This window comes from Stegodyphus dumicola, chromosome X1 (genome assembly GCF_044657685.1).
Source record: "Stegodyphus dumicola isolate Sdum_Otavi_A_Nest chromosome X1, ASM4465768v1".
Lineage (NCBI taxonomy): Eukaryota > Metazoa > Arthropoda > Arachnida > Araneae > Eresidae > Stegodyphus > Stegodyphus dumicola.
Window position 1 is genome coordinate 121,584,608 of NC_140780.1, and position 24,047 is coordinate 121,608,654.

At 32.5% G+C, this 24,047-nt stretch overlaps 1 protein-coding gene across 2 annotated transcripts in view; it reads left to right on the forward strand.

Annotated features, from left to right (window-relative positions):
* l(3)73Ah (polycomb group ring finger 3-like lethal (3) 73Ah) overlaps nucleotides 1-24,047 on the forward strand; it is an 85,293-nt gene that overhangs the window by 24,641 nt on the left and 36,605 nt on the right. For both annotated transcript variants that reach the window (XM_035351069.2, XM_085808592.1), the window contains exons 2-4: nucleotides 3,915-4,020; nucleotides 7,138-7,234; nucleotides 21,442-21,497. In XM_035351069.2, coding sequence (XP_035206960.1) covers nucleotides 3,915-4,020; nucleotides 7,138-7,234; nucleotides 21,442-21,497 — 259 coding nt within the window. The remainder of the gene's footprint in view (nucleotides 1-3,914; nucleotides 4,021-7,137; nucleotides 7,235-21,441; nucleotides 21,498-24,047) is intronic.

The following is a 24,047-nucleotide window of genomic DNA, read 5'->3' on the forward strand; positions in this document are numbered from 1 at the left end:
CAATGTTGGAAGTGATCACTTTCTTGGCAAATTATGTATCATGTCAGTGTCATTCGAGCAGCTGGCACTGTGAAAAGTTTCCAGTAACTTCCTGAATATATTATGATATGCCAGATCTGTTTGTGATGCATGTCATCAAGCACTTGAAGATAAAAAGCTGTGAGATGGTAAACATTAAAAAAAATTTTTGGACAAAAGGAAAGCACAAGCACAGATTAAAATTTTGGAGTAAAAAAAAAATTGAGTAGAGATGTTTCTTCAGTTGACTTACGGATTACAGACATCAAGCCAGAAATCTAGTTTTGTGCTGATTTTTCATTAGTATTTTTTCCTATTAATGTTTTGTTTAATACTAAATATCTTCTCTCCCCCCCCTGTTGAATTCTAATAAAAAATTGCATTTAATTTGTGTTATGCTTGCTTATTTAATTTGTGTTAAAATTGTATTTAATGTGTGCTTATATTAAAAATTTCTCATCAAAAGTTTGTTGACTTTTTGACTTTTATAGCTTTTAAAAGCTTTTTTGACCTTTCTGAGCTAAGCAATTGTTGTAATAGTATGGTAATAGTGTTTAGCAGTTATGTATTTTTTAATAGGATAGATATAACTGGTCCCCCATTGTCATTTTGTGAACAACTTCTATTCCAGAATTTATAATACTTTTTAAAACAATAAAGCTATCATTCATTGCAATTTTATCACAATTAATGTTGGAGAAAAACCAATGTTTAAAAGTTCATATATTGCATTGAAAAATCAACGAATTTCATTTCTAATTTTGTTTATTACTTAGATAAAAGGTATTGTAAATATTTAATTTTCTTTTGTAAATGAAAGTTATTGAGGAAAACAACTCTTGTTATAATCATAATAGCAATGCTTGGAAGTTTATATATATATGTAAATATACAAGTTGTATATTAATTGGCAAATTTTGTGTTTTCAAGTTGTATCATAATTAATTTACCTGTAGCATAGCCAACATGCACTATGCGGATAGACTTTAATTTTCTTAGAACACACCTGAAAAACCTGGAAAAGTCAGAGAATTTCATTCTCCTGATTGAGTGACAACACTGAGAAAGGTGAGAACACTGCACATTGTGTAGTGAATTCCTTATTGAGCTGGATCCCGAGGCAAGGCATAGTATGCTCTGTGGTGGATATTGGATATTGTGCTAGAATACTACTGCGATGGACCAAAACATGTAAATCCATAGACGAAGTTGTGGTGCTGTGTGTGCTATTCCATGTGCCCAGTTAGCACGTTTTCTAGATCTTTGACCTATTGGGAATATCTGGTTATGGTTTGCTAAGGGACTGGTATGTCACCACTTTGATTTATAAGAATATAGATTTTAAGCCACATAGAATGAAGTATCTATATCTATCATCCAAGCTTCATTGACTCAATGCCCAGATTAAAGACAACCATCGTTGCTGCCAGAGGTGGCAGTTCTGTTAACTGAATTCTGCACACTTTGTACATCTGCAAATTTAAATCATGTCTTTCTCTGATATGTACTGGAAATAAAATTCTTATATTTGCTTTCCTTCCTGGTATACCAGTTTTAATGGCCAGCAATATATTTTATTAATGGTTTACTATTTTTGTTGGTGCACTTATTTTTTGAGAGTCACTAATATATCTTTTTTAATTCTGTAAATTCTTATTATTAACATCTAGGATATTGTGTATTACTTCCCACTTTCTTAACCTTAATGGAAGTACTGCATTTTCCTTATGTGTCTGTTTTCATAGCATAATTTTTCTTTCTTAATTAATTTCAAGATTGGTGGTATTAGTATAAGCATATAGTTAAATTTCTTGAATAATGATGTAATGCAATGCAGTACTTTATTGCATGTGACTTTTATGTCAGTTAAATGTATTAAAGATAATTTCTACTCTGCAGTAGACAAGGACGAAGCCAGAATTATCAATGACCTAAATATTCTTCACATCGAATGTGAGTTAAATGTCCATAGCTAAATGTTATCATAATCATTTTTAAACTTTAGTTGTGGTAAAATTACCCAGAAGCCTTATTTTGGTAATTTAGGTTTCCTTAATGTCTTCTATAATTGCCAAAATCTGCAACTTTTTTTAATGATATGGATTCCAATCCAATTTTAAATAATCTTTCCTTGTATTTATTTATTTTATTTTGCCTCTCTATTTAAATTCTATATTTTTGGCTTATTTGTCAGAGTGTTTTTGCTCTTTAACCTCTTCGTCGTCCGTAACGCATCTAGCGTGTTCAAGTGAAACTTCCGCAGAGCGGCCGTAACGCGCTAGAAGCATTCTTCTATATTTTAAACGTTTAAAAACGCTTTCTAAATGGTTACTTGTTTGAGTTTTTATTTTTGTTTGTTCTAATGCCTCCTAAAGGGAAGCACTAATCAGGCATTCTGTGTCTAATTGAGTTTACCCTGGGTTTTATGAATATTCACACCATTTTACATAAGATACAAGACAGTGAGAGATGGCTTCGTCTACTCAGCAGAAAAAAGAGGAAAAATGAGGTTGAGAATTGGAAAGACAAGAAGGATATATGTTTCATGAGTACAGTCCATAATAACTCAATGATTGATGTTGGAACACGGAAAAGAACTGTAAAAATAATAATAATAATAATAATTGTAAAAGATTACAACAACAAAATGGAAGGAGTGGACCGCCTGGATAAGATGTTATCAAATTATCCTGCTGTTAGAAATAAGCAGAGATATTATTTTTCCATTATGCTTTATTTCCTTATAATTTTACTTAATATTCATTGACATTCATCCACTACGAAAGTTATGTATAGAAAGTTATGATGTACATAGAAAACAACATTACACCACTGTGAAAAACAGATGGCCGTTGGAGAGAAATTTTCGCAGACAGGAGAGGACGGTGAAAGGGTTAAGGTGGTAAGAGATCATTTATAAAACTGAAGTGAATTCGAGGTTCATTTTTACATAAATTTGTATTTGATATTGGTGTGTTTCTCTTCCATAAGTTATTGGAATATTTTAAACTGTAATTTTATTGGTGTGTAAGTTACCTCTGAAGATTATGGTTGCTGATCTGGTTTTGTTGAAAGATTTTTTGCAATTAAACTATTTACGTACATAGTTTTCATTATTTTTCCTACTACATCTCATAGATATTCATATTGTCCTTTAATTAAATATAATATATATATTGTGATTAGTAAACTAACTCACTGAAAGTACTTTTGATACCATTTTGTTTAAAGATATTCATATTATCTTTGCAAATGCTTTAAATACAAATATGGTCAATAAATAAGGATCTTTATTCTGAATTAACATCTCTCCCAACAGGTTAAACCAGTGCTTCCCATCCTTCATTGTGCTATGGCCCACCTAATCCTCTCTATAATTCTTACGCTTCCCTAGCATATACATAATTTTTAATATTCAAAAAAGGAAACTGAATGATAGGTTTTAAAAAAGAAATATCTAAGCATTTGAAAGTCCATGTCTACAGCAAAAATTCTTTATAAAATATATGAAATGCGGAATTTAAAGACTTTTTTAAGTATACATCACTTACATTATTCTTTATTTTGGGGAATAAAAAAGGAAATTTTTAAAAAATTCGACTTTTTAAAGAAAATTTGGAAATTTGAACGTCCCTTAAACTCTGGACGAGTCCATTTTCGAATTGCCCCCCCCCCATGTTAGGGAAACACTGTTAGCAAAATATATCAAATCATTCCTAACATTTTCTTGCATTTTTATAAGATAATTTTCTTCCTATAGAACAGATGCCAATATCTTTATCAATAATGTCCTATTCATTCTAGTTATTTTTAAAAATATTTATGTAGTGTTTCTCATTTAACACAGTGGTGTACTTATTTCTGAAGAGAGCATTAAAATATATTAAACTTTTCAGATGGAAAGGCGGATACGCCTTAAAACTCTCAATCCACACATAACATGCAAAATTTGCAAAGGATACTTGATTGATGCAACAACTGTAATTGAATGCCTGCATACCTGTGAGTATTGATATTAACATTTCTTTAATGTTAATTTGCTGGAATATTTTTTGCATACTGTAGTTACTGTATTGTTCAGTTTGCTTTGACTTTTAATTGTTGTTCTTCATGTTAATAGAATTTTTATGATATATATTTGCTGTTGAACTGCTTTATAACATTTGATTTTATTTCTGGGGAAATTTTGTTATGCATGAATAAAATTTCTAAACTTCAATTTAAAATGCACTTACATATTAACCCTCCTTATAGCTTCTGTAACCTTCATAAGAAAAGACATATTTTCTTAATTTAAATCCCTCAAAGTACATGGAAACATTTTCTCACAAAATGTTATGATTAGTGAATATTTGAAAATGCACACACATATGCATCCTTTGAAAATGTTAAGGCAAAATTTGTTAAATGTAAAATATATGGTTTTGATGGTTGGAGGGTTAATAAATACTGGCAGGAAAAATAAAAGGAACTATGAAAACTTATTAACTTGAATATTGCAGCTTAAAATATAGAATTTCCACCAGATCTTTATTTTGACTTCAGAATGCAGAATTGCTTATTTCTGCAAAAGAGTGTGGTCATCCCTATTAGAAATGCAAGCTTTACAGAGATTTTCCATCCTGTGTATTGGATTATTCAGAAATTCTGCAAATATATATATATATATATATGTATGTATGTATGTATAATCATGATGAATAGTACTTTGAAGCTTCTGGATAGTACTAGGTGGAGGCTGCCAGTGATACAAGTCAGAATCCTAGTGCATGTCACACATTCTAATAAATATTAATCTGGAGCTTATGCAGACCAATCCATGCACTGGATTTCTTTGATCTCAAGACATTTAGTCACTAGGGCAGTGCGATGGAGATGAACATCATCATCTGTTAGGAGGAAGTTAGTACTAATTGCATCCTTAAACACCATGATAACGAAAATCAAGAACCTGATCTTTCAGTGTACACTAATTATCATTTATAAAGGAAAAACCACAAAAATGATTTTTACTCAAAAAGTCGCATGTGGAATTTAATGAAACTGACCCATACTATACAACACGTAGTAGGTATAAAATAACATGAAAAGAAATTACCAGACAATTATGGTGTTGTAAAGATTAGCATGTGTATAAAAGGAAACAATTGGATGTGTTGGTTTGGTATAGGAAAATTTCCTTCAGTTTGGAGTATGTTAGACCTAGAAGCAATATGACACGTACAGTGATGCTATCAATTATGCAGTCCAGTTCTGTAGAAAGTGAGAGCCATTGCTCTTGCGAAGCAGTTGCAAGCGTGGCAGGGGTCTAAATAGGAGGATTGAGAGCACTTATACGTCTTCCTAGAGTATCTCAAACATGCTTGATAGTATTCAGGTTCAGTGATCAAGCTGGACGTTCTTTACACTGAATTGTTTTGTACTTAGGATAATCATCCACATTGCAAGCCCTGTATGTTCTAGCATTGTTGTCCTCTAGCAGGAATTCATCACCAATTGCCCCAGCATAAGGGCGCACATAAGCATCAAGGATGTCACCTCTATAGGCCTGAGCATTCATAGTTCTATGCAGAAAGATATGCAGGTTTTAGCGTCCACCCATTGAGATATCACCCCAGACATAGACACTGCTCTTTCTGTATGCATCTCTTTAGTGGATGTTTGATGGATGATATTGGGTTCCGAATTCTTCCTAGTCAAATAACAGATACTATCACTTTGGAGGCTAAATGTGCACTCATCTGTAAAGAGAGCAGCCCACCATTGATCAGCCATCCAGTGGACCTGTTGACGTGCCTGTTCCCTTCTATGATGTGAAAGGCATGTAAATGGCTGTGGCGTCACGTACAGACTTTTTTCATGAAGCTTTCTACATATGGTTCGCATTGACACCAACCTTCTAGTGGCTGCAGTAAGGGAGGATCTGAGTTGAGTTGGCGTTGAGGTCATTCCTTCGTGCACATAACAACAAATATCAGTCATTAGCTCTCATCATATCAGTTGGCTGTCCTTGGCTGAACCTCCTGGATACCGAATCTGTGGTTCGAAATTGTTGCCAAAGTATGCGAACCACAGAAGAACTCGCATTTAGCCATCTGGCTACTTCTGTCTGACTTTGTCCTGCCTCTAGTCTGCTAGTAGCTCTCCATTGCAGTTCTTTGGGCAAGTGATGCCTGGAGGTCATTGTTACAAATTGGCTATCCCAGATGTCTTATCTCAGTATCACAGCAAAATTTGCAGGCTTGCTGTGAAACATGGAGTTTTATGCTCCTTGCAGATGATGTATTTCCATTGCAGCACCAGTAATTTGTATACTGAAGTTTTACTTGACAATTCTTATTTGACAACAAATTCAAATTTCATACAGATTGGTTTATATTTGAATGAGTTATCGCCATTTTTGTGATTTTCCCTTATCTTTGGAAACCAGTGTATTTCATCATTCATAGTGAGGTATGTGTGAGTAACACATGCCTACATATTGATAACATTAACTAAAAAAGCAATCTTAATTGAGATATACATTTGCAATTAATAATGAAATTTAATAAGGGAATGTAACATAGTGGGATACATTATAATATCCCACTATGTGCTCTGTCTTTAAGACAGACCAGGAACTCAACACAAATGCCGGTATCAAAGTTTACTTATCCCAGTGAAGCACAATAGTAACACAGACTGTCGGAGAAAAACTCTCTCACCGTCAGCCTGTAAGGTTTCCATACAGGTTTACTGTTTTTTGCCAATTAGCAGTTTTCTCTAGAGTTTTTGAGTTTGTATCTCCTGTTTGGCGCTGCTGCCGCAATAGCTGCATTGGTAAAAGTATGTTAGTCAGTGCAACCGTACAGAACAATGCTCACCTGTACCATAATTCCACCACCCTTGTAATGATGCTTTTCACAAATGTTTCCAGGCTTTCTGTGTGTGTTTGGTTCCCTCCAGATTAACATGTTTGAAATTGCTCAAATTTGTCTCTCATGGTATGTCTGGATAATTAATTTTCTGTAGGGTACAGCAGACTCCTTTGCAATCTTCACTGATGAAAATAGAGAGTATGCATAGAGAATTGAGAAACGACATTTATCTTATTTATTGCATTTAATTGTTTACTTACAGTTTGCAAAAGTTGCCTGGTAAAACATCTTGAAGATAACAACAGTTGTCCTACATGTGAAATTGTTATTCATCAAAGTCACCCTTTGCAGTATATCAGGTAATATTCATCATGAGTGTTAATAATCAGAAATATCTTTTGTAATCTTTTGCCTCATTTGCAGTCTTTTATCATCTTGCAATATGATGTAATTTTATTAAAATATTTAAATTTATAGCTACACTATGAGCTTTTTTATTTTATTTTTTTTATGTATTGAAAGGTCTTGGTACTGTTCTGTGTCATGTCCATTTATGTCTTTCCAGTAAAAAGTTTAAATATTTTTTAAATTCAATTTTTTAATATTTTTTGGTTTAGAAGTTTCAGAAATCTGTAAACTATTTACATTATATTTTTACAGTGTTTTTTTAATGTATTCATTAAAATAAAGCCTGACTACCTGACATTCAAGTAACCAGAATATTTTCAAATTTTAAAAACTTTTATTAATTTAACATTAAGCAAATAATTGATTTGTAACTCAGTTATAAAGTATGAATAGTACTACAATTTGAATCAAAGAAAATCTTGCCAAACAGTGTGATTTAATGCCAATAATGGATATGACTGATGTAATATTTGGGCTTTATGTAAACTTCATTCTCCTGATGAAGTCAGCCTAATTTTTGTAAAAAAATTCAGGAGTTGTGTTCAGAATATTTCAAACAGCATGACCTAGTTGAACAGCATGTGCTAGAATATTTCAAATTTACAGGGTTCTAGTGTCAGGAAAAGTGCGACTTAATGTGAAAATGGATAAACGGTGGCTGTGCAACATGCAGAAATTTTAACAAGCAATTTAAGTTTTTTATGTATGTTCATCGATTAAATAAAGAGTAATCTGTTCCTTCAAACTTCTGTTGAAGTAATGGTGCAAGTTTGCCATGATCACTGCTAATTTTCATGGTTGATGGAATTTCATAATCGAATATGATGTTTTACTTTGGCTTTTTCTTCCATTCATTTGGCTTTTCTACCACGAATTGCAATTTTTATACACTCAGTTATCTGGAATTCAGTATTTCCTGAGCTTTCCAAATAGTCCAGCTTTTTTACTGTACTACAAATTATAGTTTATTATAATGTTTTAAAAATCTCTCTAGCCTTCCATTAAATTTTGATTATTGTGAATAATTCCGTTGCGTGTTTCGTAAGAAATATCATTGTAGATGAATTTACCTTTAGGTGCATATGTGGTAATTTATCTTCAGTAATTCTTATTTTTTCGTGTGATTTTGATCTTTTAATAATGTGTCTTTATGAATGAAGCTATGACCTTAAGCATTATAGTCTTTTACTGTAAGTTCATACGGTATTTGTTTACATACAGTAAATTTTTTTATATCTGTGCCATAAAAGCACATAGTGTGGCAAAATTAAACAAGACTGTGATGATTTTGAATGTTTTACAGGATATGAAATAACATTTTATGTCAATAAAGAATATTGGTGCACAGGCTTTACAATTGCTGGATCAAATTAATAATTAAGTAATATTTTGAAAAATTTTCTTCATTGTATAAATTTATTTTGTGCAGTTAGATGTTCAAGCTTACTCCGTCTTATTTATTCATCCTAACGTTTTCAAAGTACACCATAATTTTTTTATATCATTAATATCAAGAATTGGGGAAGTATATTTAATCTTCCCTTAACATTATATGGCAGGGACAGTCAAACTTCAAGACTATGGGAGCCACATGATAGCTTTTATGAACGATCGAGAGCTGCAGGTCCAAATTTATCCATTTAAAAAATAGTGAGACAGGATTTGAATATAAAGGAATTTTATAAGTAAATTAAGGGGTTACATGGGTTTCATCTGAGTAAAAGTGGCGTATTTTCAAGGATTTTTTTCATATAATAAATGAAATATTTTATTCAATTTTTTATTATCTTAAAGGTACATATTCATAGACTCCAACTACTACGGATTCTCCGTAGTTTCTACGGAAATTCATGAAAAACTATGAGCTACAAAAAGTATGGAAAAAACTACGGATTTTACAGAAACAAGAGCAGGAGAACCAGTACGCAAAACGGAACCAACTAATTCATCCGATGATTGGCTGAATACTCGTGTTATCATATATCACGTGTTGAGTGCGTTCCTAGTTTTGAAGAATTAGCCAATTGTAGATCAGTAATTCCAACCGTTAACGACTTATCAATAGTTCCACCCAATTGTCTGTCTCCCAGGTTCCTCGCTGATGCGTGTTTAGGCTGCATTCAGCTGCATTGTGTAGTTTACGGCGAGAGCTTAGCGTGTGTCTTGTGAACTGTGAATCAGGTGAAAGATTTTTAATCATAATGCTGCCTCGAACGAAGAAGCCAAAATTATCAAAGCAGAAGTTTAAAGATTCATATTCTTCAGAATTTCCATGCATTAAAGCGTCCGAAATTTCTGTGAATCACGCACACTGCAGTGTATGCAACAAAGACTTCTCAGTTGCTCATGGCGGAAAAGATGACTGTAAACGGCATGTGTTTTCTCAAAAGCATATAGAACTTGGCACCGTAAAATCTAAAGAAATAACAAATTTCTTAATGAAAGATGATGAAACAGATCCTATAAAAGCCGAATGCTATTTTGTTCGTTTTTTAATTGAACATAATCTACCGCTTTCTGTTTCGGATCATTCCAAAGAGCTTTTCAAAGCAATGTTTCCGGATTCTGCAATACCAAAAAATTTAGCTGCGGTCATACCAAAACTGCTGCTATTGTGAAAACGCTTGCAGAAAATACTGTTGCTGATATTATAAAATCAGTGTGCAGTACATCATTTTCTCTAAGTACTGATGGAAGTAATGATAACAATGATAACAAACTGTACCCATTGGTTATAACATACTACAGTAAAGAAAAGGGAGTGATAATTACTTCATTGATTTCTATTTTAGAATGCACGAATAATACAGGAGAAGGTATTTTTAATTGTATAAATGAAAACTTTAAAAACAAAGGTTTAGAATGGAAAAATTGCTTATCATTTTCTTCAGATAATGCTAGTAATATGATTGGAAAGTTTAAAGGTGTAGCATCATTTATCAAAATGCATCAACCAAGTATAATCACCCGAGGTTGTCCGTGCCACCTCTTGCATATAGCTGCAAAAAAAAGCTACTGAAAAATTAATTGGCTCAGAAATTGAAATGTTGATAATAGATATATATTTTTACTTGGAGAAAAGTTCGAAACGGAAGCATAGCTTCAAAGTTGCTCAACAAATTTTGGGACAGAATGCAAAATCTCATAAAATTTTGAAATATTGCAGTACGAGATGGTTGTCTCTTTTAGAATCTATAACAAGGATTTTGGAACAGTGGGATGCTGTGATAATTTTTTTTGGAGATAAACCAGATAACAGTGAGAATGAAGGAAAGAGATTGCAAAACATTAAAAAAATTTTACAGTCACCGACCACCAAATTGTACTTGTTATTTTTGAAAAATACTTTGCCTTTGTTTATAACAGTAAATATTAATTTGCAACAACAAGCTCCTTATATACATAAATTGAGAAGAGAACTTTTTGAACTTTTAATGAATTTATTTGTTAGATTCGTAAAACCATCAGTAATTTCTAAAGAAAATGAAGATGTTACTCTAACGTCTATTCCATTTCAGAAGTATAGTAAACAAAAAGAAAATGAAAATTTAGTGATTGGTGCGGAAACAAGACTATATTTAAAAAATGCCAAGTTGAATGAAAGTGAAGTGAAATCATTTTTCAATTCTGTGCAAGCTTTTTTTGTAACTGCATGTTCATATATAATTGATAAATTTCCACTGAGTGATCCATTTCTAAAACATGCTGAAGTTGCTGACATCAACTTGAGAATCATCAGTAATTTCTAAAGAAAATGAAGATGTTACTCTAACGTCTATTCCATTTCAGAAGTATAGTAAACAAAAAGAAAATGAAAATTTAGTGATTGGTGCGGAAACAAGACTATATTTAAAAAATGCCAAGTTGAATGAAAGTGAAGTGAAATCATTTTTCAATTCTGTGCGAGCTTTTTTTGTAACTGCATGTTCATATATAATTGATAAATTTCCACTGAGTGATCCATTTCTAAAACATGCTGAAGTTGCTGACATCAACTTGAGAACTGAAGTCTCATTTTCATCTGTTCTTTACTTGATGAATACTTTTTCATCCATTATTGATGAAAAATGTCTTAATCAAGTAGAAATTGAATTTTCCATGTATCAAGTAGATGATTTGAAAGAAATTGTAGATTTGCGTATTGATATATAGCATGGGGAGAAATTGCCAAATTAAAAAATATGAATGGGTGTATTAAATACAAAATATTGCCTTCTGTAATGCTTGCTGTCTTATTAATACCTCATTCAAATGCAGCTTGCGAAAGAATTTTTTCTATTGTTAAAAAAAATCAGACGGAATTTCGACCAAATTTAGGTCTTAAAACTCTTGAAGCAGTTTTGATTGAAAAAATAAATATGGAGGCAAATGAAGAACTGTGTTATAAAAAAACATTCTCAAAATCAGAACTTAAGCTTGCTAAGCATGCTACATATAAATCTTTGCATTCATAAATTATGCGTATTTTGTTTAATACTTATATGTATCATTCTTGGTTATTTAAATTTTATTTCCCTGTAGAAATCATATCCAGAATAAAGATATGATTTATAGCTTCTGATTTTTTCTATGATTAGTAGTGATTTGAAGTACTTTTTATTAGTGAATGCTTGAGGAGTTAAAAGAAAATTTCTAATTAAATGTGCATATAATTTACAAGGTATATTTTTAATTATTCAGTTTTATATGTATATGGATTTTAAATGTAATAAAATTGATTACAATTAATTATTAATTTAAAATTAATGAATGGTTAATTACAACATACGCTACGCGCACATTTTCAAAGTTGTAAAAATGTCGTTCGCGCGTTGACTACTGACAAGGTTTGCTGAAGGTTGGAGTCTATGCATATTTAATAAACAATTTCTGAAATTTTTGAAAAAATATATTAAAAACTCCACCATTGTGACGTCATTCCCGGCGAGCCCTCGGAAAAAAGGTGCATTCGCATTGACAGCAGAACTCCTAGCAGGATCATCTGAAGTGAAAAAAAAAAAATCCATGTTTTAGTTAAGGCTTCAAACTAGAAATTGGACGAAGGCGGAAAAAAATGAAAATTAAATGTTTGACAGCGGTTTTTACATAAAAATGCAAAATTCGATAAAAATTTCGTGGCATTTTGGAAAAAAAAAGTTGTAATTTAAAAAAAAAAAAAAATCCTTCGTCCAAGTCCTTGTAAATTGTATCTCAAAGATCTGTTTAAAATTTCATCGAGATCGGTGGAGTAGTCTTTGAGAAATCTTGACAACCGAATTTAAAAACATAGTTTTGAGAAAAATGCGTTTAAAGTTTTGAGTGACCATAAAACCGGAAAAAAAAAAATTTTTTTTTTTTTTTGACTTACATTGAATCGTCGATTCCTGGGCCATAAAGTAATGAACCTGCTGCAGCTGCAATGTCCTCGGCTTCCTGTCTCTGGCACGTGCTCTTTATTTTCACCTTTCAATTTTTTTGCTGATGTGCTCATGAAAGAATCATCATGCCGCTCGTGATTTTTAGGATTGAACGACTGTCTCCGTTTCTTGGGTCGATCTTTTCTACAAGCACTGTCCACTAATTGAGATATTGAAACTTTGGGCATTTTTAAATATAATTTACTTTGGACACTTATAACTTCAAAATAAACCTTGTGGTTCACCATGTGATCACCAAATGAAGTATTTCAACTAGTTGCCCTTAGAAAAAGAGAAAAGTAGCCATAAAGGACAAATGAACAATAGGCGAGCAGCTGCTCTTTTATACCTGCGGCAAGCAGAGCCCAGGTAGCCTTGAGCGCGCCACTTCAAAAGGCTGTATCTCTGAAACTATTACTCGGATCAACTTGAAATTTTCGGACAATATTCGAGAGATGTAGATTTTAATAAGCCAAAAAAAAATCGATTTTTTGAACCTATGTAACCCCTTAATGAATACGTGACTAAGTGATTACATATAAATATGAATAAATGCATCTTATATCTACTGTTTAGTGTTTAGAAAAGTTCAGTCCCAAGAAAACAAAAATTTTTAACTGGCACTAAGTGGGCAACTGTTTTTTCTTCAGGTAGAGAAACCAAATATTTTCTTCTGATTTCCTTTATGCCTCTCCATTTATCATTATTGTTGCTATTTATCATTATTATCATCATTGTTGTTATTTATCATTATTGTTGTTAGTAGAAGTAAAATGAATCGAAAGCATATTTATTGGTCTACAATTACATTTAAGTTATTTGAGTAAATTACCAATAATTATTTAAAAGAAAATTGAGTGTTTTTTTTTTTTTTTTTTTTTTTTTTTTGACTCATGAACAGCCTTTTAGAAAGGATAAATTAAATTATACACATGAATGTGCACTGCGTAAAAACTGTTATTCGAGGAAGAATACTTATTTAAAAATAAGCTGTTAACTTCTTTAGGCTTTTGCTTAAAAAGTAATTTTGTTTCTCCACACAATTAGCATAAGGACAACATACTGAGATCATTCGAATCTTTGGATCGTAACCTAAAAGATTCTTAAATATTTTTTTCCACAAAACTTTAAAATAACTACTTTTATCAATGCCCAGTTATAGGCGAATTCACCAAAAAATGAATAGGATTGCAACTGCAGTTCTGTTTGAATAATCAGTATCTCTCATGACAGCTGTGACTGGTACAGTATTTCTGCCTGGCATTCAACGGAATCTGCCAGAATTTTTTAGTAATCAGTACACTATGCATGACTGAAAATTCTCGAATCGTCTCGATAATTTTTGACTTTGGTAATGAAATTCATTCACATCATTGAAAATTCTTGACACTATCTCCTGAATTGTCCTGATAATTTTGGACATAGATAACGAAGTCCATGCACATCATTGAAACCTCGAAACCACCTCTTGAATCATTACAGTAATCCTGGACAAACATAACCTATGGCTAATAAATCTAGTAGTTCATGCAGGGTTATATAAATGCTTCATTGAGCAAGTATTCCATCTATATACCAGCCAAACTTTTCAACCTAGTTGTTTTAATTTTGAGCTGTTAATCAAATATGTGGCAAATCAGAAACTAATGTTACGGAAAGAAAACATGTCTGTCACTACTATAATGAATTTATTTCGCAGATGCAGATATAACATGAACCCATAACTCTTCGTATTTCTATGGTCATGCACAGATTTTCGATGTGGAGGCCTTTTGTAACATGGCAGATGTCTGCACTATAGTTTAGCTCCTAAGCTCTTGCCAAATAAGTGTATAGATCCACCATCAAGGCAGTCAAATGACTTACCATCTCATCTTGAATTCCGAGTAAAATAACTTAGAAGAACGTTTAAAATAAATTGTCAGCCTAATGGTTAACTTTCCATTGGGTTACCAACCTGTGTATAGAAAATAAATCTCAAATGGAATCTGTAAGCAGAGGATACATTAGAAAATAAAAGCTCACACTTTAAAAATACAGAGGGTGTTCACACATTTTTGTAAAGATTTTGAATTTCTCCATGAATTTAAATATTAATTTTAAAATATAAATGTGACTGGCAACAAATCGAATAAGGTTTAATTATCATGTGCGGCATTAAAAATATTCATTAAAATGTCACTGAAAGATAAACAGTGGTTCAAAGGCTATATTTTTGTGCTGTTCAAAAAGGAATACTGTTCTTCAATTATTAAAAAAAGATGTAAAAAGCATGGTTTTAATATTTCTACATGTAAAATAATTGACATAATTAATATCAAAGGGAAGAAACATCAAAGTTTACATCTGATTGGGAAAAGGGGAAAAAATGCATACCCAACAAAGATACGTACGTACAGCTCTTATTAAATCTCGGGCTTTAAAGGAAAATTCAGCCCCCCAAAGAGCTATTGCAAAATCTTTAAATATCTCTGTAGGAACTGTGAACAAAATTATAAAATCTGATTTAAAGCATGTAGGGTTCCTTCGCCTTTGTCTAAGATGGACGTCGAGGAACCTAGTGAACTATGTAGCAACTTACGGCTGAGTTCAAAACAACTAAGATATAGACTTGAAAAGGGTTAAAGTACACTTTTATTCGCTCAAATAAGAATAACAGTCGGCTTCTTCTCGTGCTCACAAGAAGCCTTTACTTGCGCTTTAACTCGGAATAAGTAGTAAGAAACTAAACTATAACTAAACGAGACAGCTGAAGCTAGACACAGTTATCTAACTTAGTTGGCACTTAAATTAAACTAGCCAGCGAATATCAATAGACGTGTATAATATGGCCAAGCATAACAGCTTCAAGCGTGACTTAGCCAGAAGGCAAACACCTGCTACTAAGGACTCCTAGCACTCTCTATCGAGGTTGGTTGAACTTTCCTTAAGTACTTCTTCTAACTCATTTGCATTCAATGTGATTCTAGAAACTCATTCTGGTAGGGAGTTGCAAGTGGAAACAATAGTTGAGAGGAAATGGTCGCAAAATTAAAATATACCTTGCAAGCTAATCAAAACAAAATAAATATATATATAAAGTTTTTAAAAAAATCTAAAGGTTTCAGATTTTAAATTACGTTCAAAGGGGTGTTTTTTTAATGTTTTGTGTGTTACCTTTATTTATTAAATATCATGTTCTTTGCACTTAAACCATAAAATTCAGTTCAATAGCAATGTCGCAAAATAATTTTAAGATGAGCATATCTCTAGAATTTGCGATATACAGTTCCGCGCGCTAGAGGTAAAAAGTTCCCCCCCCCAACCCGTAGAGTGTTGCCATTGCTCGCTCTTAAATTGTTGAGTTTGTTAGTCAAAAATTCATCAAGTTTTGCAAAATATGAAATCGATAATAAAACAAATTTCAAATTTGGTCTTCTACATGCCCATATTCGTAGGAGGATTACGTCATTCAAAATTCAATGGCTGTATGTACCATTATTTTATCACAATGCGAGAAATATACATACATTTATGCAGATTTTTCATTATTTAATTTCATCAAGTATAATGCAAAACTCTAACATTTGGTGGCAACAGTTTGAAAAGTGATTCGCCGTTTATAGTGATTCAACGCAAAATCGCAAATCGGAAACAATAGTCCTTCAGGGATAAAGCCCCTTTGGACTAAAAAGAACATGATGTACATCGCCTAACGCTGAAACATGTTTCTCGACATAAGACTGTGCAGATTGCTGTACGAAAATTATTTGACAGGTAAAAAATGGAAATATATAATTACAGTTGATGTGGCTTAGATATACTTATCTGATTGCAATAGAAAAAGCAATTTGCTACTGACATAGAGGACAAAAAGACTTAATATGTTGATTCAGAGAAAACAAGGAAAGCTTTTCTAAAGGTCTTACGGTTATTACTGGATTCTCTTATAATGGAAAACTTAAAATAAGGAAAGTGGGAAAAAATGTCAAAATTAATTTGGATTACTATCAGAAATATGTTTTAACATCTATTTTTAAAGAATAAATTCTGTCTCCTTATGTTTGTTATGCCTCCATGTCTGTTATATGGCAATCATGTTCAAGTAGTATGAGCAGAATGGTTAATAGGGCCTGCACTAATCTGCTCGAATATCAATGCAAGGACAAAATTCTGGATCAGATTGTCACTTGTGATTAAGTAGATTTACTTCTACAGCACAGGCCATAAAGGAGGTTCGTCTGTTTCTGGGGAGCCAGTCGACAGCATAGCAAAGCGCAATTTGACTAACAAAAAGATCATGCTTTGTATCTGGTGGGACTGCCATGGTATTATCAATGAAAAGCATATGGAAAAAAGTAAAACCCTTGACAGTAAGGTGTACAGTGAGATGCTAGTCTGCACTGCTATTGAAGGAAAACGTCAAACTGACTTCTGGTGCAAAAAGGTAATGTTCCATCAAGATAATGCAAGACCATATGTGTCTGCATTCACTGGCTGCATGCTGTTCAGACTTGAATGGTATCTTTTCTCACACCTGCCACATAGCCCTGATATCGCTCCTTCAGACTTCTACCTTTTTTCACACCTGCAGCTACATCTTGTTGGTGCTATCTTGCATTTTGCACAGGATGTCCGAAATGAGGTTGATCTGTTTTTGGACTCATGGCCACCAAGTTTCTGGGCCGGCTTTGAAAAACAACCAAAATGTTGGCAGAAAATCATAGATTTGGATGGTGATTACTACCCGCATGAAAGATACTGCTTTTTTCTAACTTTATTAAGAACATTTTTTGACGGAAAAGTTTTGTTACAACCAGATATTACATGATATAATGAAGCTTTTGCTCATGAATAGGGTGAAAAAACTGTTCCTGAGAATTTTAAAAGCACAGGAATTGCTTCATTATTTATGAGTGTTGATATACAGCTTGTCCTAGAGAACAAATGCAACAGTTTGTTTTATCCAACCTGCCATTTATGTGGTGTATTTTGCAGGTTAGAAGAAATAAAATGTTGCGTAATTTCATATCCAGCCCTTTATTCGGGTGATATGTCACTTCAAAGTACTGTGATATCACTTTTAATAAGGCAAATGAGGGGATAATATGGTTAAGTAGTGGGCCTGCAATGTCCCATATATGTATCTCAGGTGCTTGGATTATTGACATTGAAATTATTGATTGTTTTGTTAGATTTTGGACTGTCTGACAATTTCAAAGATGTCTAGCATTGTCTGAATTTTATCGAAGCTAACTGAATGTGCACGGTTGATTTCACATTAGGTGAAATTAGTAAGTGTCAAATGTAGCAATGAATAGACATTAAGAATAGAAGCATTAAGAATGAACTATGAGTTTCCTTTCATTAGCCAACTAGTAGTGACATTTTGAGATTTTATAATTGCATATTTTTTTAAATGTGCATCAAAATCATTCCATCAGCAATTTATATCTTTTAACCTCTTGAATAAGCCACATAATATTTTTGCACTATATCTGCGACACCTTGCATTTTGAATTAATTATTCCTGAAGAAAGCAACATGTTATAATCACAGTGCTCAAAACTGTGAACAATAGCTTAAAGCCAGATCCAATTCCAAAAGTGTATAAAAGTTTCTTTAATAAAGTGAATTTTTATTTTTCTGATTTATCTATTGCCATTGTTAAGATATAAACTTAATTTACAGAAAACAGACTGAAATATATTAATTGAAAGTATTAATTCGTAGTATGTATTCACTAGTAATTTATTAAGGGTCAGAATGATCTCAGTGTGCAAGATTACTCTTCCTACCGTAAAAAAATTTGTGATTTCTGTTTATTTAAAAAATATATATATATATATATATATATATATATATATATATATATATGGATGCCATCAAGATTATACTTTTTAATGGAATAAATTTCATTTCACAGATATGTTTGAGTTCCGATTCTTACTCAGGGCCCACCAGCGATGAAATCGTTGAACACTGGTACCTTTAAATTCTGATGAATCTGCTGGCTATATGGGGATTTGCATGTTCTTCCCTATATGTAGCATGAATATGAGCCAGTTGCTCTTAGGAAATCCTCCACAAAGGCATTCCTCCCCTAAGGCAGATATCCCTCATGTGTTTTGCCGTAATAAAATAAACCAAACTTTTATTCTTACTGAAAAAATGTTATATTAGATATATAATAAAACTTAAGACCATATCTATTGACATTTTGCAAGTGTGTTTTGTAAATGGGTTTAATAAATCACATTCTTGTAAAAATGAATGTCCTATGTGTAATGCAAGTGCAAATTAATCCTATCATTCTCTTCTTTATTTCATTGACAACATTTTTATCTGAAATTGTGAATGTAATTTATGTTCATGTGTGTTATTTATATAATATTCTTTTAATATACATTTATGGCTTTAGAAATTATAATAGAACTATACGACGGAATTTGTATTTGAAATTGTTAATGTAATTCATTTTTATGTATGTTATTTATTATATATTAATACACATTTATGACTGTGGAAAATATAATAGAACTATATACATATAAAGTTCTATTATGACGTGTGTGTGTATATATATATATATACACATGTTATTTATTATTTATTAATATACATTTATGACTGTGGAAAATATAATAGAACTATATACATATAAAATTCTATTATAACATGTGTGCATATATATACACAAACAGGGCATCTATAATTAGAGAACCCTATTTCAAAGCTGCCTACAAGCAAAACCAGTGATCAGAAAATTGTGAAATTTTGTGGTGGACTTAATAAAGAGCTGAGAATTTCTTTCAGAGGGGAGGGGGGAAGTAGTTAGTTACAAATAGCATCACCAGAGGACGTTTTACTTTGAAAACCTGTAGTAAAAATTCAAATCTGTCAAAATCATGCAGCAGCTGTTATAAAACCCAGAAACGTTCGTGGAGACTGTTTTCAGTGTACATGTTGTTCACAATGATGATTAAGTTTATTTGATTGTGCTTTGTTAGTAAATTTGTTCTACCAAAACGGTAACTATGCAGTAGTTGCTTTACGGAAATTTCAATTTTGAAGGGGATTCTAAGAGGTCCAGTTCATGTTAAAAACCTTTGGAAATTGATAACGAAATTTGAAGAAACAGGATTGCTTTCTGTTTGTCCTGAAAGAGAAAGAAAACCTTTTTCTGCAGAAGCAGTACAGGAGGTTGTGCTTCAGGTTGTAGAGGGCACAGCTTCAAACTTTCAGCCTAGCACCAGTGTCTGTCATGTAACAGAGGTTCTGTATAGACCACACTGAACTATCCATGAGATCTTGCAGAATATCATTTGATGTTATTGCGGAATATCCTCATTGGTTGCAAACTTTCATTAGTACAGCAATTGCTTCCATGTGATTTTGACACTCAACTTCGGTTCTCACTTCAGTTTATTGCTCGCTTTGAGGTCAATTCAGAATGTCTGGAATATCCTCTGTACGTACGAAGTGCATTTTCATTTGGACGATGCAGTGAATATTCACAGCTGCCAATTTGGAAATCAGAAAAATCTGCACCCTGTCTTAGAGGTTCCATTGCATTCACCAAAAGTGAGAATATGGTGTGGATTTTGTGTCATTTATTCTCAGCCCATACTTTTTTTGAGGGGTTAAGTTCCATAGGTCCAGTGGCATGTTTGATCACCAGGCAGCTACATGCATCGTCGTTAGAAAACGAAATTGTTCTATCTCTGCAAGCATGTCATTACATTGCACGCACAATCTTTATGCAAGTTGGAGCTCTTCCACATATTGCACGGTGTGTTACAAATATTAAACGGTATTTTACAGAATGTGTCATTAGCTGGCACTTTTGTAATGTGTAACCTTCCCAATCCTGAAAAGTATTTTTTTGTGATTTTTGGATTTGGGGACATTTGAAACATCTGGTAAGTCGTGACAATCCAAGGACATTACATGGTGTTAAAGCCAGCATTTCACACCACCTGCTAAATGTTTCCCAGCGCACACTTTAGTCATGCCATCTTGCGATTTCAGATGGTAGCTGGAAATGATGGCCCTCATGTGGAACATTTTTTACAATAAAATTTGTAAAATTATTGTAAATGTGTGCCTAAATGTGCAATTTATTAATATAATTTCCTCTGGTGACGCGATTTGTAACTAATTTTCTTTCATTAAAACAAATGCTCATCCCTTCATTAAGTCCACTGCAAAATTTCACAATTTTTTTGGTCACTGGTTTCGCTTGTAGTCAGTTCTGAAATAGGATTCTATTAATTATAAACACCCTGTATATACATATATAAACCAATAATTCATAATAATTTACGATAAGAAAACTTTCCATATACCATCTCCAAGGAACAGAAATTCAATTTAAAACTGCCAAAGAAAAATTTATATATAATTTAGTAGAAGGAAATTAAACCTTCCCATGAAGATGCTAAAATTGGATAAAGAAACCTATTATATTTTTAAATTATGAATTAAAATTAAAGACGATCCTTTACTATTTCTGAAAATTTTTTGCTATTTATTGAAAGTGGATATACCGATCATATTGAAAATTTATAATGCATTTTAGATTATTCATATTTTTATATTCCAGACTAACATCTTAAGTGGTAATTGTCTGAAACATAAAAACCTGAATACTGTGAGAGAGCTGTATCACGTTTTGTTCTGCATGACCATTTCATCTCATATATATATATAAGAACTGTTTTATTTAATTATAATGCAAGATATATATTTGCTTATTTTTAATAGCTGTTCTATTTTTCTAGCTATGATCGGACTATGCAAGATATTGTGTACAAATTAGTTCCAAATCTACAGCAAAGTAAGAAAATTATTTGTTTAAAATTTACAATCATTGTTACATAAATTCTTCTCTAAAAGTGGATGTGATGTTCTGTTAAAAGTTCCTCATTGGTTGATTTTTTCATCTTGGTATGATTTCGTATTTTGCTTACCAAATAAGTTTTTTACTGTAGTATTCTTACAAAGGAATGTGTGTGGCATATCATAAAGGAAGGCAAGCATAATAAAAGCTTTGACAGCAAATTTGAACAAATATTGTTTTAATATATTTGTTTTAATAGCTTCCTAATATATACTAGCAAATGTTTTTCATATTTGCATGTAAAACCATAAGGAATAATGGGAAATCGTGTCAATCATCTTACTACTAAATATTCAAAAGACAGTACTGCATAGCTCCCACTCTTCCAAGTAAAACCAGTATACTTTTCCTTTTCATAAATATTCATATCTTCCAGTTTTTAACCCCTTTGTGCCGACTGTCACGTCTATGTGCCAGCAACGAACACACTCACTTCCCGGCCGACACGCAGGCGTGCCAGAGCATTTTCCCGTTCAGCCCCAACTGTTCGCGTATTTGTGCCAGTGTCCTGGAACATTTTAAAAACTATAATTTCTGCCACAAGATGGCACCTTGGTGTTGCATTTTCAATGTCGAGCAGTGTATTATAAATTCCACCACAGATGTTGAGGTTGATAGTCTGTGAATGCTTGGCTGTAACTTACTGAATTTACAATTATCAGTATTGCCTTTTTCTCCCCCTCATGCCTCACAGATTTGGGAGCTATTAATGATGTATATTCATCAAATGAATAGTTTTTTTTAAAGGTGACTAAGTTTAAACTGTTTCAGTTTCTGGGTGAAAAAGTTTTTGAAAGTGATAAGTTGATCTAAAGAAATGGCTTATTATTAAGAACTAGTATAAAATTTAACATCATTAAATTGTATAAAGCAAGAAAAAGCTTCTGCATACCTCCATCAAAAATTCCAAAATGCAGAATCAGATATGAACTCTCATTTTACATTGTATATAAAAAATAATTTGCTTAACATAAAGTATATGTAGGTAAAACATTTGTCTGTTTAGTGATTTTAACTACTGTGTCTTGCTATATAAGATGATGGTTGAATTATAAAAATATGCCCCCAGAATCCAGGGTCATCCTATAAGATGACAAGATTAAAAAAAAATTAGAATGAGATTTATATAAATTAAAACCATTATAAAACAAATCACTCACCAGTGTATTTAAAATCCTGCAAAATCTTTGCATTCATCATTTAAAACAAATAGCTCTTCAAGGACATACACTTTGATTGTTGAAAAACTCTTCATATGGGTCCCATTCCGTACCTAGCGAGTTAAAACTTCGTCTTCAGTGCTATCTTTATCATTAGAAATCCTACATTTCTTGAAGAATTTGATCATTGTTTCCACTTTTCCCCATGATTTGATCATGAAATCGTACTGTACACCAAGTGGCATAGCCCACATGGCTCCATCTTTTGTATATGACATTTCACTACTCATAATCCAGTTATTCCCATGTTCATGCATGTGATCTTTGAATCATTTAGTCAGAGATGTCTTAAGGTTGTGGAATTGCAGTTAAACCACCTGGTATAACAGCAATCTATGTATTGTTCCGTGCTAAGCAATTTTTTGTGTTCTCAGTTACATGACTGTGAAACATATCCCACACCAACAAACTGTGTTATTTTCATAGAGGATGTGGTTGCCTCTGCCTCCGAATTTCCATCCACAGTTTTACACCGTTCTTCTCTATCTACCCGCTTTTCATGAAAATGTTCAAAAATTTCTGGTGGCAGTTTTTATTTTAGTAGTCTTCCTCTTGAAAATGACAATGGGTTTCAACTGTTCCATCTGTCATGCATGTTAATACTACTTTAAACCTGGTTCTCTCATAGTATGTACTTCTGACTTGAACAGATTTTACGCCTTTTGTTACCACAGTTCTGTTCTTTATCTAGTCAAAGTTCGTGTCTCATCCGTATATCTAATATTAGGTGGTGGAGAGTTGTATTGTTGCCTCATGCCAATAACAAACTTTTGAAAATTCGTGGCTTTACAGTCAAGATCTTGTAGTGATTTCTGTACAATTTTTATTTTCTATCGCATTATCAAATTTTTTATTCTCAAGAAGCAGTTGCACAAACATGCTTTTGATTTAAATTCTTTACCTTGTTCTGGATTAGCCCATGCCCACTTCAGTGCATAAGCCCTAATCATATTCCTTGTAACAGTTCAACAGTTCTGCGTCTGTTCTTGTACCCATTCTAGAATATTGTTTTCTAAATCTGGCCCGCAAGCTATTCCTCTCTTCATAGAAAAGTTTTTCATTGGCATTTTTTAATAGCATCTTCATTTTTTCTCCAGTCTCTTACCATCTTTTCTTTTATGCTGTATCGAAAGCAGCACTTTGCTGTATCACAGTTGTTAGTTTCTTTAGCTTGTGTTATAGCGTTTAACTTGAAGCTTGCTTCATATTTCCTTTTTTTTTTTTTTATTGGTTCCATGTTAGGCCACATTTCGCAGATTTTATGCTA